The sequence below is a fragment of the Sander lucioperca genome, chromosome 7 (assembly GCF_008315115.2).
Source record: "Sander lucioperca isolate FBNREF2018 chromosome 7, SLUC_FBN_1.2, whole genome shotgun sequence".
Taxonomy (NCBI): domain Eukaryota; kingdom Metazoa; phylum Chordata; class Actinopteri; order Perciformes; family Percidae; genus Sander; species Sander lucioperca.
The window spans coordinates 28,266,770-28,284,800 of NC_050179.1; the positions used below are offsets into that span (position 1 = coordinate 28,266,770).

General features: G+C 38.5%; 1 protein-coding gene across 6 annotated transcripts in view; it reads right to left on the reverse strand.

The window, feature by feature from the left end:
• Window positions 1-17,403, reverse strand: part of LOC116057600 (sporulation-specific protein 15) — a 30,658-nt gene extending 13,255 nt beyond the window's left edge. For 3 of the 6 annotated variants that reach the window (XM_036002702.1, XM_036002703.1, XM_036002700.1), the window contains exons 1-12: window positions 17,143-17,313; window positions 15,088-15,170; window positions 14,531-14,671; window positions 11,870-11,941; window positions 11,609-11,680; window positions 11,471-11,506; window positions 11,207-11,281; window positions 8,080-8,118; window positions 4,319-4,454; window positions 2,975-3,054; window positions 1,587-1,709; window positions 1,425-1,484 (exon numbers count right to left, since the gene is read on the reverse strand). In XM_036002702.1, the coding sequence (XP_035858595.1) occupies window positions 1,425-1,484; window positions 1,587-1,709; window positions 2,975-3,054; window positions 4,319-4,454; window positions 8,080-8,118; window positions 11,207-11,281; window positions 11,471-11,506; window positions 11,609-11,680; window positions 11,870-11,941; window positions 14,531-14,671; window positions 15,088-15,132 (879 nt within the window). In that variant the 5' untranslated portion in view covers window positions 15,133-15,170; window positions 17,143-17,313. Of the gene's footprint in view, window positions 1-1,424; window positions 1,485-1,586; window positions 1,710-2,974; window positions 3,055-4,318; window positions 4,455-8,079; window positions 8,119-11,206; window positions 11,282-11,470; window positions 11,529-11,608; window positions 11,681-11,869; window positions 11,942-14,530; window positions 14,672-15,087; window positions 15,171-17,142; window positions 17,314-17,382 lie in introns of those variants that run through there. The other 3 variants (XM_031310141.2, XM_036002704.1, XM_036002701.1) reach the window with 3 other exon arrangements.
• Between the last annotated feature and the right edge of the window lie 628 nt (window positions 17,404-18,031).

Genomic DNA, 18,031 nt, shown 5'->3' on the forward strand with positions numbered 1-18,031 from the left:
CAGCAAAGCAGTCTGCCAGTGGTGGTGGTGGTGGTGGGTGGAACCCTAACCAGGAGTGCAAAATGAGGGTAATCAATCCCTCCAGGATTTCGCGATGTTGTGATCGCGCCAATTCACGTGAATTCAACCAATCACCGCAACTTTTCCGCAAATTTGACCAATAACCTGAAGTTCACCGCAACTTCAACCAATCACTGCAGTCCCACGTGCACTCTGAGAGCCAATGACCAAGCGGGAGTGAGAACGGGTTGATCATTTCCTTGTTTGTGATATGAAGACGAGACATCTGTGACTCGAACATCTCACATTTACCAACAAATCGTACAGCGAAATCAATGTACGCTGTGACGTTTTTTTCTCTCTAAAGTCGCTGACGTTGCTGCCGTTTCAATCCTGTCGGCTCTCTGCAGCGGGCGGGGCTGCAGCTCGGTTCCCCCCGCGACTGACACTTGCACACACACACACACACACACACACACACACAAACACACAAACAACACACACGGTGGATGCAGGAAAAAAAGGAGATGAGACGACACGATGACCTAAATTGAGGACAGCTGCGCTCGTTATCAATGATAAGTTAAAGTCCAATAAGTACTTTATCAAACCGTATGAATGTGTGTCCCAGGCCAGGTTAGGAAATTAACTAACAATGTAAAGATCAACATGCCACTGACACGTGTTCAAATTTGATTCATTCATATAAATTATTATTTTTTTGTCTTAAATCCACCAGCCATTTTCATATTATACCAACTTTTGCAGCATCCTGAGCATTTTTTTTTGGTTTTTACAAAAGCTCCCGTGAAATCAGGCATTTTGGGTCGCAACAATCTCAAAAAAAGGCAGCAAAATCCTGGAGGGACTGGGTAATAAATGAGGACTGTAGCGACTACGAGTAACTGTCAGTTTATCACACACAGAAGTAAGATATTTTTCTTTCTATGTTTTATTTCATTAAGGCGATTCCAGTAAGTAGGGTACGTTTTGAATTTCTGTTTTGTGTTAATAATCTGTGTCCTTATGACAGTTCATTCCGCTGTTTGTCAACCACTGTTGATGTTTTTGTTTTTTTTAAAGATTATTTTTTTGGGCTTTTTTTTTTTTTTAGATAGCTAGGTGAGAAAGGGGAGAGAGAGGGGGAAGACATGCAGGAAATCTTCACAGGTCGGATTCGAACCCTGGACCTCTGCGTCGAGGCATAAACCTCTCAGTGTATGTGCGCCTGCTCTACCCACTGAGCCAACCCGGCCACTGTTGATGTTTTTTTAATAAACAAATAACACTCATAAACTTCATGAAATCTGGCGAGATTGCATATATATATATATATATATATATATATATATATATATATATATATATATATGGTCACACACTGTGGTCACACACTGTTCCCTTCCTATTTTCTAGTTTCTTACCTGCTTTTCTGCTCTCATAGCTAGATTTTCATCCCAGAGTTTCTTGTTCATTTCAGTTTCCTAAACATGCGAAAGAAATACAGAAAAATAAAGAGCCATTATTAGCTTTCTGGCTAATTGTGTGTCAGAATTGGAGTTTGATTTTGATGTAAAAGAAATCACCATGTTCAGTTTCTGTTGCAGCTGCTGAAAATGCTGTTCTCTGCCTGAAGGACTATGGGCCTTGTCATGTCTAACTGATGACATCTTGGCCTTGATCAGCTTGTTACTGACCTCCTCCAACTCCTGAGAAAGCACCAGACATTCAAACATTTCAACAGAACATAGTTTTCCAAGTTGATTACTTTGTTTAAATACTTCTATTTCTTTAAAGGAGACATATTATACTTGTTTTAGGTTGATACTTGTGTTTTGTGTTTCTACTAGAACATGTTTACATGCTTTAATGTTCAAATAACACTTTATTTTTCTCATACTGCCCATTGCTGCACCTGTATTTACCCTCAGTCTGAGACGCTGTTAGAGTGCCTGTCTCTTTAAGCCACCCTCCCGAAAAAACCCAGTCTGCTCTGATTGGTCAGCATTTCCGCTTCTTCGCTCCACTCTTGCTGTCTCTGTACTACTTCTGTTGCAGCCAAATTAACTGCAACAGAGTATACAGCGGGACTTTATAACCAGGAAAAATCACCAATAAAGGCTTCTTTATCAAATACTACACAACTGGACATGTTCCAGCAGGAATGCGTTTTTCGAAATTGGGGAGAAATTAACAAGGCAGCAAAGATTACAGCTTTTTCTGGCATTAGCATGTAGCTACATGTAGTTAGCAATAGACTGTAGAGCCCAGATCAGACCGAAGATATGCATTGAGACAAAACCATTTGAGAACATAGCAGGCAAAAGTTGCAGCGGTCGGAACTGGCCCATCTCAGCTCGCCTTAAACCAGCTGATAGTGTCGCCTGTGACTCAGCTTGTTGCCAGTGGCTGGTTTTAGAACATAAGGAACGTCACCTGTTTCAATACCCTATCAACTCATAGCAAAGTCAGCTATTCAAGTCAGGTCGGCAGTTTCAGAAAGTTGTAGACCAGCACATGGTAGGTAGTTGCAAGTTGTAACTTGCCCAAAATTGGGGAGAAATTAACAACATATCAACCAAGATTACAGATTTTGCTGACGTTAGCATATAGCTACATGTAGCAGATAACCATATCCAGAAAACCTTCCCGAAGTGACATGATAGAGAGAGAGTGAGTAGAAAAACTGTTGAAACCAGAGCATTCAGAACAGTGGGAAATCTGAGGTTTTGGCTCACAGGGATTTCTTTTAAATTCATTTACTTAATTATTTTACTGTAAGCTTTGGCTATGTTAATATGAACATTCAACATTGTAACATTATAGATGTGACAGAAAATACAGAAAAGCATAATAGGTCTCCTTTAATATTATTTCCTGGGCAACCTTGGATCTTTATTTGCTGTGATACAGTATAACACATTTGACATCTTGCCTCAAATAATTCCAAATGTTAAAGCACAATTCTACATACCTTATTTAGTGAGACAATGGTTGCTTCTTGTTTTTCATTTGCAATAGTCAGTTTCTTATTTATTTTCATGGCCTCATCAACTGTAAGAATTACACACGGCAAGACACCATCATACATAATGCTATGACATCACTACAATTGTCTTACATTACTAGTAATTAGTGACACACATGAGGGAAGGGATCCTCTAAAACTCACAAACTCAAAATAAGCAACATATGTTGCAACTAGTGCACTAATATTTTCACCCTGGTTGTTGTGTGTCCCTTACAATAAATGATCAGTGTAACAATTTCCAGGGGTGTCAGACTTTTTTAAATAAGCGACCGCCGTCGCAGAATGTGCCAACTGTATAAACAGTGGGTTATGCATACATTTCAAAACAGAGTGCGGTTTTATTTACTCTTTTACTGACATGATTTAAGCAGCTTTAGCTTCTGCTGGGATTTGAGACTATACTGTCTAGAGCTCACCATTAAGAGTGATTAAGAGTGAACACTAAAATCATCCACTCAGTGGATAGTCGGGGTCCAAAACAACATAGTTGGCAAAAAGAAATCTCAGAACACAGTTTATTAAACCTTGAAGCACCTGGGCTACAGTAGCAGATTATGCCTGGTTACTCTGCTATCAGCTGACAAAAAGTAGAGTAAGCTACAATGGACAGGTGGACCAGGTGGATGGCTTAAGGGCAGCAAATGTCTCTAACAGCAGGATGCATAATTTTCATTTATTTTTAACAGTATGGATCCATGGAGTCATGTCAACAGAAAAGGCTGCTGGTTTTAATGTTGCGGTAATGTTTTATTGGCTCACATTAACTTCCTTTAGCATTTAAAAGGAACATGACAGTGACCTTTGCTCATTACCCAGATCTCAACTACAAAATAATATATTTGCGATGAAGTGCAACTGGACATTTGTAGAAATGAACGTGCTGCAAAAACTCGTGCAGAAGCTGATTCATACTACTGTATCAAGTCAGCATGGACCAAGATCTCTGTGAATTGCTTCCAGCACCTTGTATATTCAGACCCTAAAGATTAATTTAGGGTATTCTAGAAGCAAAATAGGGCCTTTTCTGGTAAGATCTAATAAAGTCAACTTTGAGTACCTTTTTTTAGGTATGCTACCTCAGTAACATTCAATAGCATGAACTGCTGTACTGCACAGTATCCTGTAGAACGTTGTTAGTACAGTTCTGGCTGGCTGGAAAATTGTGTCTTTGCAGCATTGTATAATTTGCTTACCTACAGCTTTCACAACAGGGAGAACACACATACACATTAATATATATACACATACCTTTCTGATGATATATCCATCCATACATCCATTAATTACCATTTTGCTCTAGTTTCTCGTGGGCCTGCTTGACCATGGCACACTGCCTGGATAGAGCACTGAAACGCTTCTCAACCTCCCCCAACTGGTTCAAGTGGCTATCCTTTGACCGGGTCTGCAAGGCTAATTTCTGTTCCTGTGTAAGGGGTATAGTTAAAACAGACAAAAAATGAGTGCCAGAAAAAAAATAGCAATACAGCAATAGCAAAGTGCTTAGCACAAAAATGTCAAGATCAATGCCACTCTCATATCTGTCTTTTAAAGGAACATGCCGACTTATAGGGACTTTAGCTTATTCACCGTATCCCCCAGAGTTAGATAAGTCCATACATACCCTTCTCATCTCCGTGCGTGTCGTAACTCTCTCTGACGCACCCACCACTAGCCTAGCTTAGCACAGATCAGATAAAGCCAACATTTTCCTATTTACATGTTGTGATTTGTATAGTCACAGCGTGTACAAATAACAAGGTCACATGAGACACAGCCATCTTCTAACCGTATACAAACTGGGAACTATATTCTCAGAAGGCGAAGCACTGCTACTTGGGCAGAGTGATTAGCACCGTTGTTACTCTCTGCTCCTCACCACGGGGCTTCTCAGGTGCTGCGAGCAAATCACTCTGCCCAAGTGGCAGAATATGAGAGAATGTGCCTATACCGCCAGTATAGACTGTATAATTATACATATATTTGTATATCTATGCTCGCCTTTGGTATGTTAAATAGTAGAATGTGATCACACATTCCATCATACAAAACTACACATTACGGAATTTTAACCAGGCATACATAACATTATTTATTATTCACCATAAGGCCACTTTTAATGAGTAACGGTAACATAAACGGTTAGCCACTACGGTAGTGAGGCTAACATGTATAGCCATGTTAGCTCATGTTAGCGCTAATACTTTGGGAACATCTGCAAGCATATATTAAATGACTTAACACAGTCAGTTTGTCACTGACAGTTGCCTAAAGTTACCACGTTCACATGCCGTTAAACGGTGTGCCGGTGGAACACAACTGGCACAGGTCGGTGTAGTGAGTAAACCTGTTTGAGTCGTGACTCACTTGGATCTTTCATCCGTGTCTTTAAATTAACTCATGAGTTGCGAGTCTCTAGTATCATTAACTCGGATCAGTTGAGTCCTACTACAATTCAATCTAAAATGATAACAGTGCCACACACAAACATCTTGCAACATTAGCTACTACTAGTCCTAGCCATCTCAGCTGCCAAAAGCTTTATAACTTACAATTTCGTAGGCAACCGCAACTCCACAAGTCAACTCAAGCGACTGAGTGAACAGAGACAGTCCGAGACAGGTTATAGGAACTTCCCGACCCGCAGACTCAGAGCCGGAAACATTGCAAGCTCGCAGACCATGGGACTCATGAGTCATTATGACAGAGCAGAGTCATTATGACTCATGAGTTGCGCGAATCAGCCGGCTACGTTGTCATGAGTGGATCTGTAGAGCGAGTCAAGTCTCTCCTCGAGTCAGGGTGAAAAGCAAATCCACAACAAAAGCCATTCTTTCACTTCTGAAATAACATACAATGTTCTTCATGTAGACTAGGCCTATAGGTTTGGTGTATAAATGTAGTATATTAAAATTAGGTAGAGCAGACAGTCCGAAAAATTGCAAGCTCGGTAGAACATGGGACTCATGAGTCGCGTATGACTCATGAGTTGCGCGAATCAGCCGGCTACGTTGTCATGAGTGGCTGTAGCAGACAAGGGAGTTTAGTTTCTCCTCGAGTCAGGGTGAAAAGCAAAGCCACAACAAAAGCCATTCTTTCACTTCTGAAAAAACATGCTTATAGGTTATAGGTTTGGTGTATAGATGTAGCATATCAATTTCATTTCTCCGTTCCTGTTTCTATGTCTACATTGAAAGCCTATATATTGCTTAGGCTACACTAAGTTAAGACAATAAATAAACAGTCTGGCTCAAAATGCTTTCTTTCCCGAGACTAAATGGTAGAGGTGCACGATTCAGAAAATGTCACGATTCGATATCGATTTTCAGGCTCAAGATTCGATTCAAAAACGATTTTCGATTCAAAAACGATTCTTGATTGATTAAAAAAACAATTCACAGTATGTAAATGTAGTTACTTTTCCCATGTGATTGCAGTAGACATACAATTTAAAAAAATAAATAAAAAATAATTTTAAAAAATGAATCAATTTTTGGATTCTATGAATCGATTTTGAATCGGTAGAGCTTGAATCGCGATTCGAATCGATTTTTTTGCACACCCCTACTAAATGGCTCTCCTGTGAGCAGCTGCATGCGGTGGTGAGTAGGACTGAGTTTCCTTTGCGATTTAGCAATACTGACTCAAGTGACTCGCACAACCCAGATCAGTTTAGTGAGTGACTCAGAATAACCCGAATCTTTAAAAAGAATCGAGTTTGCCAGGCCTATTAGTGAGCGGCCAGTGCCGCCAGTGGATCGGTTTATGCCGCTGTCACAGTGGTATATGCAATCAGCCACCGGCACATGCTGCTGTAATGAGCTATGTACCAGAGTGGCTGACCATCAGCCACTTGTCGATCTCTGCGCTACGGCGAAAAAAGAAAAAAAACATTCTTAAGTGCTGCGAGAGCATTCCAATGAGCATTAGAGGTAGTGTTACATGGACCTAGGGAAATTAAGACCTGTTTAAAATTAATTTAAGACCTAGACCCAATATTTCAGCAAATTTACGACTTTTTAAGGCCTTAAATTTTGATTTTGAAATTTAAGACCCCGCGGAAACCCTGTAGCCTGGCTTTGTCCAAAAGAATCCACCTACTAAAGTGATGTCAAGGCTCCAGTTAATCACCGCCAAGCAATTGTCTAGCAAAAAACATCCTGTAAAATCCAAACATGTCATTTTCACACTTCGTTTTTTTGTATGAATTAAAAAACAAGATATAAAATGGAAATTAGTGAGCTTTAAAAGGTTCTGGTGGGCTGATTTGTTGTAACTTTGGACAGAGTCAGGCTAGCTGTTTCCCACTGCTTTCAGTCTTTCTGTCAAGCTAACTAATTGGCTGCTGGCTGGTCTGTAGTCAGCGCACAGACATCAGATTAAATCTCAGCCAAAAAAAAAGCAAATAGATGCTTTCCCCAAAATGTCAAAGTTTTCCTTAAGGAAAAGAGTTAGACTTTAAAAAAGAAGCATGCTCCATGTAGTTTGCTCAGTTTAAAAGGCAGGCACAAAACAAGAGGAGGCTAATGGCAGTGGCACATTTTGATAGATATAGCATACTGTTACAGGGGAAACCGATGTCAAGGGATTGTCTTTTTTGTGGGATAAAGGAATCAACTCAATACATGCCTCAGAGCGCTTTATCGCTCTTCAAACTGCCATTATAGTTTGATTGTCTGTATTAAGCTGAGCAGATTCTTTACTTCACTTTCGTTTTCCCACTCAATCCCTTCCTTTGCTCTCATTCTCACTCCCTCCTATCCCTCTCTCCAATACACCAGCTCACTTCGACTCCCTCTCACTCTGCTGAGCCAGTTATGTGAAGAAGGTTAAACCGAGCGAGGCCCAGTTATAAAACATTTTAATAGAGATATTTTCTCTGCTGTGCTGGCAGTTCAAAGTGTCACACACTCCCTATCCGTTACTTCTGATAAGCTCTTCCCTCTAAACCTATCCCTCCTTAGCACCATTCCCTTATCCTCCTCTTTTAATTTTTCTCACTTCCATCCTCTGTCTACAATTTGTATAGAAAGTAGAACATCCTTACTTACCAGCTCACTTGATTTCTTCTCCAAGTTGTACTTCAGTAACTGTGAAACATAAGTGAAAGAAAATCAACTCTGATGATCCAAACATTGTGGCTTAATTTGAGTGAAGCTTAAAAAAAAAAATCAGTTACAAGAGTTTCTGCACATTTACCCAACATTTGTGTACACAATAAATCAAGATGCCACATATTTATACACACACACGGCCACATTTTTTGACGCACGATTAATGCATGCGAGTTCTGTGATTTGGGCCTCGGGCCGCTCCGTAGTTTAGGAAATCAGGAAGCGATGCAGTAGCAGTACCATTGTGCATGGTTAGCAGTAACAAACCTCCTTGAGCAGAATGGATAAAGAAAAGGGTCTTTTGAATGGCCAGTTCAGTTTCAAAGCCCTTCAAGATGGTTCTCTGACAAGTCTTATTTGCATGTACTGTCGATGTGAATTGAGTTACCACCGGGGTACGTTGAGTCTCAAATACCATTTGCTGGCCAAGCATACGGCTGATGCAGGAAACCCTCCTCCCCCTCACCAAAAGCAGGCAACGCTAGATGTCATATGTGCCCATCTGTTGTTGCTTGATGGGCTTAAGTTTGCCATACATATTTTTTGAGCATGTAGTAACTTTGAGGTTATTCTGGTGAATATTCTCGACAGTATTTGTCAGGTTTTGGATTGTTGCAATAATATTAAACATTTGCATAAGGCAAGTATATTTGTCCGCTCCCATGTTGATAAGAGCATTAAAAACAAAAATGTGCAATTCATTTATGATTAATCGCGAGTTAACTATGGACAATCATGCGATTAATCGTAATAAAATATTTTAAATCAGCTAACCTTGAGGTAAAATTGTTTTGTCAGCGTGGCATCCCGACACTAATTTGCAAATGTGTATTAGTCTAGAACCTCTCAGTTCATTTAGATTTCCAAGGGGTGTTATCAATGGTGAAGACTAAAATGCCTCTGGACGCAATTAGATCAGGGTTGCCCCTCATTATTATTATAAGACTTAGGTGGCAGCACCGCAGCCGAATAAATGTAAAATCAATGTGAGCATCAAAACTAACTAAATGACTTTTCTCCGATCTAATGATTGTAGTTGGTCCCCAATGGACTTCTTTACCAAGTGTTTAAGCTTTTTGAGTGTTATTAATTTATTATCTGCTCTAGCTTTTCCATCGTTTTAGACACAGCTATGGTAATAATAATGGTCCAAATGAGGTGACATTGCTTTTTTGTTTTATTGAAAAACAAAACATTTCCTTGAGGTAGGACCCCTAAACCACCGCCAAATACGCGCACCTAAGTCTTCCATAAACCTACAACCATATAGGTTTTTCCAACATTTTTGTTTAATGTGTTAAAGGGGTCAGATTGAGAAGCACCGTCTACGTCTGCCAGCCTGCTTACAAAGACAACCAATTATTTGAGACAGCAGCAATTTATGCTAATTTTAGAGGGTAATATGACTGTTCCAAAACACACTTCATGTGTACAAGGATTAATCAATAACCTTCCAAAATATATGGTTAATTATTAATAAATGCTGAAATATGGTAAATCAAGAGGGTCTATACCTGCATTGTATATAAAGATTACATTTGCCTTTTTTATTAGTGTAGTTGTGGGCAGTTTTCCCTCTGTCATTTGTTTGATTTTGAGACTAGGAAGGGTAAGATTCACCAATTTGCATTGGTGTGCCAAGATAAGAGTGCATGATGCAAGTGCATCGATTAAAAAAGTGTGCACCTGATACAATTTAGGATGAACTCGCAGATGCATTGTTTCTAACATATTTGCTTGCATAAAATCTGATTTTTTTTATATATAATTATTAGTAGAGGCCCTATGCTTTTATTTAGAAATGTGGCCAGATGCCGACTGCCGAGGCGTGTCACAACAGAGTGTTCTGCCTTGTCCCGCCCTACTGTACTGTGTGATTAACGGGGATACTGTACTTAACTCTACTGACGTTCTGTTTCAACATTTCTCACCATAGCTGAGCTTTTTTTACTGTCTTGACTGGACTCTTTGATGAAGACAGTGAGACTGGTGTTTGTTTACAGCAGCCTGTGGCTACCAATAATAGTTTTTTGTGAGCAGTTATGTAAGACCTGTTTGTATAAGGCTCTATTATTTTTTTATTGTTTATATAGAAACTGCTTTGTGCTCACTGCTGAGTTAGCCTAACTGCTGAAAGAGTGTTAAGCACATCCATCTGCTGGCTGTAGTTATGGCACACTTTGCTTTATTGTCATTGCTAATCCTGAGCATCCTTAAACAGTTAACTGTGTGAGGTGTTATAAAAGTGTATTGTACTGTAAACTGGAGAACAAACAGAGAACACTACAAAGGTCCAAGGTTTTTTTTCAAAAAGAAACACAATGAGATGCTTGCTTACTGAGCTGTAGAGATTAAAAAATGTAAAGTAAAAATGACACTTTAATTTATCTAGTAAATACTGAACTTTATTTCTATAGATATTCATCAACCAGGTTATTTATTGAGATTGAAATACACTGCTATGATGAATTATTTAGATTTATTAAGGGTTAATTGAACCATACTGTTCCACTGGAGCTCAAATTTGTAATTTAGCAAATTGTCAAGGTATGGCAATTAAATCACTTCAATCCAAGCTGCCACTGATGTGAAAATGTGTTAAATTAAAAGGAACCCACCAGACCATGTCACAAGAATTAACACAACTGGGCCTCACTTTAGCCAAACAACACAGTCAGGGTCTCCCAGATAGAATATCAAAAACAGTCTCTATTGTCTCTGTAATATGGCTGGGTTGTTAAAGTGCAGCGGACCGTGGGGATGGCTGTATATCAGCTCTGTGGTGTCAATCCTGAAGACGAACACTCTAGGAGCCAGACTGAGCCTAACGCCCTAAGCCTTTGACTGTGGTTGGGCATTAGCTTTCGTTATTTACTTATCTCTTTCAACAGTTTATTGGTAAAAATAAATCAAATTATTCTGATTTTAAAGAAAGAACGAGAGACAGAAAAAAAAGAGGGAATTGACTGGGAGTGCTGGTGTGTGTGTGTGTGTGTGTGTGTGTGTGTGTGTGTGTGTGATAGAGACAGAGAGAAGAGGCTGTGAGTGTTGCACATCTCCGTACTTGAAGCGTCTTCAGCTCTTCTTTCAAGTTGTTAATCTCCTTATCCTTTAACTCAGCACTGACCTGGTATTTCCCCTGAAATGTTATATTATTATTGTGAGTGTCAAAAAAGAAATAAATACCAAATCACAGCACAAAAGAATTCACTCCAAGGGCCAAGATTATGCAACTGAGATGAGTGAATGTACTACTGCACTAAAAACATTAATTGAATAAAATGCTCTGAGTATCTTGTTGACGTTTTTAGGAATATGACCTTCATACCTTCTCTTCCTCAATGTTTCTTATTTTTGCCTGAAGCTTGAGGGAAAAAAAAGGAAATCTTCAGAAGGTTTTAATGAATTGTTGAGTCTTTTTTTAGATACAGTATATAAAAACTTTAACCAAACAGTAAAAACATACCTGCTTTTTAACATTGATGAGTGACTCTGTGTGCTGGTTTGCCACTGTTTCAATTTGATGTTGTAGGGATTCCTGTCAAACAGGAAAATACTTAATCGATCAAAACAATTGATGATGATTAATGAAGTATAAAATATCAAAATTAATTATTTTAAAATAAGAATATGGGTACGTATGATCTTTTGTGAATGTCCATATTTCTAAGTACCAACATAAATATATTAAAGATCTTGATGTAATGCCTACTAGGCCCAGCTGTACCTTCTCCCAGTCCAGCTCCTGTTTCTCCAACGCCAATTTACTGATCTGATCCTCAAAGCGTGTCTCTGCATCCTGTAATATGGAAAGGCATCATTTACATAACAGCTGATACTCAACCATCCAAGGAACAATCACACATACTGAGTAAGAAGCAATTCACAATTAGACACACAGACAACTTGGTGACACCTGCTTAATGAAATTAGACAGTAAATTTAGATGGGGTGATGGCTGGTACAATGCGATCTTAGCAGGCATGGTATTGGCTAAAAAATTGTTATCTCTTCAATTCTGTGTGCAGATAACTCTCTGGAGTTGAGCCAAAACTGCAAACTGCAGTATGTTTTCCTGGTTCATTCCTCCGTATCTTTTGTAGAAGCACACATAGCAGAAAGAGGAACATTAGAGGGGAGGTGATATTTGTGGAAAGTCATCCCTATCCTCCCTCTTCCCTGGGAGAAGGCAGGTAAAAGTCAATTGCTCTCTACATCCATGGGACTTTTTATGTGCATGTGGGAGCTGGTTAACTCACTGAGTTTATTTTATAAGTTCCAATTAAACTATGCTACCAGCGTGGCACTGCACTTAAAAAAAAGGAGATGAAGCTGTTATTTTTCCACTGAGGAATCCTTATTTTGTGTGTGTGTGTGTGTGTGTGTGTGTGTGTGTGTGTGTGTGTGTGTGTGTGTTTAAGCCTGGTAGTCCATGTAAATCAAAGTAGGCAACTGCAGATCAACTTAGGGCAATAAAACCTTTTCATTTGTATTTGTCTAAACAATATCTCATAATATTTGATTTTGCTTATTGTATTAAAATTCATGACTTAACATAATATATTTGCCATTAGCTTTTCATCTCTTTACTGTTTTATTGCCGTCTCTTTACTGAATAGATGCTTTTTACTGGACATTAAAAAAAGTATCTGGGCATGAAAAAGTTATAGTTTATTTAATAGTCTAGTTGGAAGAAGTTAGACAAAGCTAAAGTTTTCAAGTAGCCTATATGTGTTATTGTGATAAGTCAATGTAAGGCAATGTAAGTTTTCATTTATATTTCAATTAGAATAATTAGTATTTATTTGACTATTGTAAAAAGCTTCTTATCTCACACTAAATGTCATATGTACTCACCTTTGACAACACATACATGTTTCATACATGTAGTCCTTTTCCATTTAGGGTTAAGTATAGCACATTCTCACCAACTAAAGCAGTGAGTTGTACTGTATTTAAAAAAGAAAAGAAAACAAACCCATGGAATTTGACCTGCTCAGGAATGTCCGGCACCATCATGACATCCTCTCGCTTCTTAACCTCTCCACCCCATAAACGCCACAACTACAAAGTGCTACTTTGATAACAGCAGTGCCTGAGGAGGATCAGACTGATATACCATCTTATGCTCGTGTCCCAGTTAACATGACTATAACAATAAAAACTAAACGGCAACAAATGACCAACATCCCATTTTTGCTCGCCTAACCTTTAAGCACACTCACAATGTGTTGTCAGGTTGAAAGCACTTGCTGGAGGGTAGATTGCATTATTATTTATTTTTGTTACTTTTACAAACAAATTTACTTTCCACGTATTGGTCAGGGGTCTAACGGCTTATGTGACCCCATCTCGACGCAATGTGCCTCTTATCCAGATAGCTGAAAGGGGCAGCTGGTTTTCTCTAGGACACTTTAATACCAACTCCCCTACTTCTTCTATGAAATCACACTGCTCTTTAACCAAACAGAGAGCCATTAGTGTCTAAGTTCTACTCAGTAAATAGTGATGTGATGCAGAGGAAGACATAATTTGACATTTCTTTTAGAGCTACACTGTAAATCATTTTAAGCTGCCTTAAAAATGTGTTAACTGAACTAAGGTTGAATAATTGGTTTGAAGTCATCTTATTAGTTTTGGAAATGTAAAACCAACTGAGTTAAGTTAACTTAAGACAACTAGTGTAATGAAGTTAAAATGTTACAGTATGATTTGCTTTCTATTTACATGTTCTCAGTGTGAAAAGTCAATTATTCATTTGGCATGAAGAACAACTGCAGCTGCTCCTGTTGGAGCCACTTTGTACCAGTTAGCACAAAGACGATAAGCGAGACGGCTGCTGCTGAACTTATTAAACTATGTGTACGTAAGGGGGTAGGGATGGAATTTGATACTAGCCTTCTTTATGTCGCATTTTTCATAGTTAAGGAAATAAACACTGATGACTTCATTTGACATGTATTAAAGACACACAGCAAGTTTCCATATGTGTTCTTCAAGCTATACAAAGAATGGTCACGTGCTGATCATGTTTCTTTAGAAACTTAATTCAGTGAGTTGACTGTACACTCAGAATTACATGTACCTAACCCATCTGTTCTATACATTTATTCAACTCATCATTTTAAGTCAAAAAATTTAAGTTGGATTAACATGAAATTAATAAAACTTATATATTTTCATTGAAGTTGATGAGAAAAGATTAGTGGATTTTACTCAATTCCTATATGATTTTTTTACAGTGTACCTTCTATATACCATAGCTCAGTTTCAGTAACTGCTTGAACAATATAGTGCTGGACATCTTAATCAAAAGAGATCTTTTATCAATCCTGCATCAATATGAAAAGCCACACACATATGGCAAATGTTACAATTGCTACTATACCCTCCGAATATGCAGCTCCTCTACAGCCTCAAGTAGATGGGTTTTAAATTCCAACAACTGTAGTAAGATGGTGCCTCCACTTTCTGCTTGACATCGAGCGTTAGGCAGAGACAGCTCCTGCTCCAACACAGGTCCTCCTACCTACATAAGAAAAATGTATGCTTATAATTTACCTATTCAAATACACAATTAGGCTATATGATGAGGCTGTAGGACAAAGACAGTGCATGTTCAAGAAAGTAATTTCCTCCTGCACACAATAGGAAAGCTTGAAAGAGTTTTTTTTAACAAAGAGCTAACAGTTAAACAACTTGAATGAGTAATTCATGATTCATTGGCAGTATAGTTACTGCAGGTGTCCTGCAGCTTAATGTCAGGAAACATATAGAAAATATTCCATGATTTGTTTCTGAGAACAAAACTGAGACAGATACAATTCCCAGGAATTATTTATAGCAAATGTTTTTAGTTGAAATCTTACCAAAAATAAATAAATAAACAAATCAGTTTATGAATTTGCTTTGCTTTGTCCTCTACTGTCAGAAGTAGTAACTTACAGTGGTGTGGGAGGGGAGTGTCCCGGAGTCAGCACTGAGATCCATCGAGTTGTTTCAGGGCAGGCCAAGGTCCCCTCTATTGTCTGTTAATCAAAAAAAAAAAAAAAAGAAGAATTGGCTGTTTAATAAGCAGTAACTCTCTGCTTTTCCACCCATATGCTTATAATTACTTCCTCATCTGCAATTTTTACTGCTAAATGATTTTATTAGAAATAACATGCTAGCACATTAAAGCCTCGTAATGTTTCTCAATCACTACAATCTAAGCTAATGGCTTTGAAAGGACCATTATGGTTTTTTCTGTCTTTGTTTTACACCACTTCCACTGCAGTGAGAAGATAACACCTTGATAAGGCATCTAGGTTCAAATGAAACAGCCCATTGACACTAATAGGGGTCAAGGCAATAACACTGAATGGACAAATTGCACTGTCAATGCTTTTTAAATTATCTAGGTTATTTAATTTGACCGGTGGATGGTTCTCTGAAACTGTCTCTGTCCCCTCAACATAACCAAGAAACTGAGTGAGTGACACACACACACACACTTAAGGGAAAATATTACTATTTAAGTGGGAGGTCTCCACTAGCCACTGATCTCTTAATAGAACAGACCTTTTTCTCCCATTTAACCTGTACTGGTATCAATCATGTTGGAGAATTAAATGATCCCTGCTAGAATTGGCTACTATCATAAAATGACAGTGTGACCCCAGGTTGAGGAGGGAGGGGATGTGCAAACGTGTGTTAGTGTGTCAAAGCGATAGTGTTTTTGTCTTATGTGCATACTGTGAATGTCTATGTGACTGGGAGTGAGGGAATAGACAACTATGTCTTTATTTGCTTTTCCTGTGATTCAGTTGAGCAGGTATTAACCACCATCTCTAAGCCATGAAAAGACAAATTAAAAGAACTGCCTCCATTAAATGGGAACATTTCTATCAAGCAACATGCTGTCTGTAGCTTGTGGTGAGTTATGTTAGCTACAGTTCTGTAATTCACTGAAGAAAAGAAAGTTAAACCACAGCCATGTGATTGTAGTATTCACATTACAGCTAACAGCAATACAATAACTGAACTACTGCAAGACTAGTGTTAAAGTGTACTACAATAGGCCTTTTAATGAAGACAATTTATCACATCACAGAAGGGAAAGCACCGGTGTAAAAAACAAATTGAATGATGGCTGTATTTTATTTAGCTGCTTCAATTACAGGGTCCTAGTATTGTGCATGATGGCTCACTGTCACAAAGTCATGGCTTACTGGGACATGCATCTTAATGTTATTAAGAACACCTGTGCTTTTCCCCTTTTCCTACTAAGACCATTTAAAATGTCTGCTGTGAAAAAGGCCTAATACACAGCACGCTTGAGTTTAAATGACAGTAATGTTACCAGGTTTTTGACAATTTATCAATAAGGACTATACTGCTCCATTCCCTGGCTATATTGCAACTAAAGGCAAAATAGCAAGCTATTTATAAATGCCAACTTTTTCTTTAAAATGGCTGAGACAGTAAAAATGCTATCTTTTTATTTAAAGAGAGAGATAGTTACTTATTCTTTTAAAAGGAGTGAGACAGTGAAAGTTACTGTTTAGACTGTTTCCAAGTGCCAATTAACAGCTTTAGCTAATGATAACCCCTAAGCTAACCCTTTTTTCAGTCAGAATGTATTATATTCCAAATACATTTGGTTAGCGTAAGGCTTTTTTACTTTGACTTAAATCAACTAAATTATGACTGAAATTAAAGAAAAGTTAATTACAATGCAGTGTTCTATTGGAATTACCACCAGACTTTAAAATTAGCCAAAACTTTAGCCTAACATAAAACCGAAAGCTAACTTAATGCTAGCTAACTACAACAACATGTTAGCTAGCATGATCCTCCATATTGCTAACGTAAACCAAAAAATAAGATAACGTTAGTTTGTCCATTCAATTTTAAGGTAATATTGTTAAAAATATGTTTATGTCCCTACGAATTAAAACGTTTGTTGTTTAAAGTGAATTAGTCTGGTAAAATTGTGGTTTGTTGACGCTGCTACATTACCTTTGGTGGTTGCGTATTTACGAATCCTACTATGGCCACGCCCTACGAAGCAGCTCGATTGGTTGGGGGTTAGACATTGACTTCGAGTGGTTAAGGTTAGGATAGCCGATTGGTCAGGGGATAGGACCTGTACAAATCGGGTTACCTTGCCTAAGCATGGACGCTTGGCCAATAGTAGTGTGTGAGTGCTATTAGAGCAAGTGACAACGAAATGATGCCATGCGATCAAAAGAAGCTCACCTGCCACTGAGTAGACTACCTTTGATGGTTTGCTATTGGCATATAGGACACTGAAAATTGTTCAAAACCATACGCGGAGTTTGCGGGGGGCAGGTGGAGCACTGCCCCCCCTGGCGGCTGAAGCGGGTAATTGCATTGTTTCATGGCATGACCAGATATTTTATAAATATTTTAAATAACACAAAACAACTGAATTGTGCTAGGTAATACATCTGATTTCATATAGCCTAGGCCTACTGCTTTAGTAAAAAAAATATTTTTTCAGGGCTCTGGCTCTCACCTGAGACTATTGTTGACGCATATGCAGGACGCAAAAAATGAAAATGAATGTTGCACTAGTCTGGACATCTTACCGTGCCAACGTTGCAATAAAGGTTGCCTAAATGCCATGCAGCCTATATAAATTTGCTGTCAGCTTACTAATTGATTGTGCGTTTTGTGTAGATTTGGACTTTTATACGTTTTATTCCACATTGTTTAAACGGCGTGGATCTACTGATCGCTGTGGATTACTTTTTTCCGTGTCATTGGATTACGGCAAAATACGGATCTTATTTCTTAACGTGTCTTAACGGTTTATGGTGTGACTGCGCTTGGTTTCTGCGTTTGGAGAGACATCTCAACAGACTAGAGGTCCAACACTGATTGT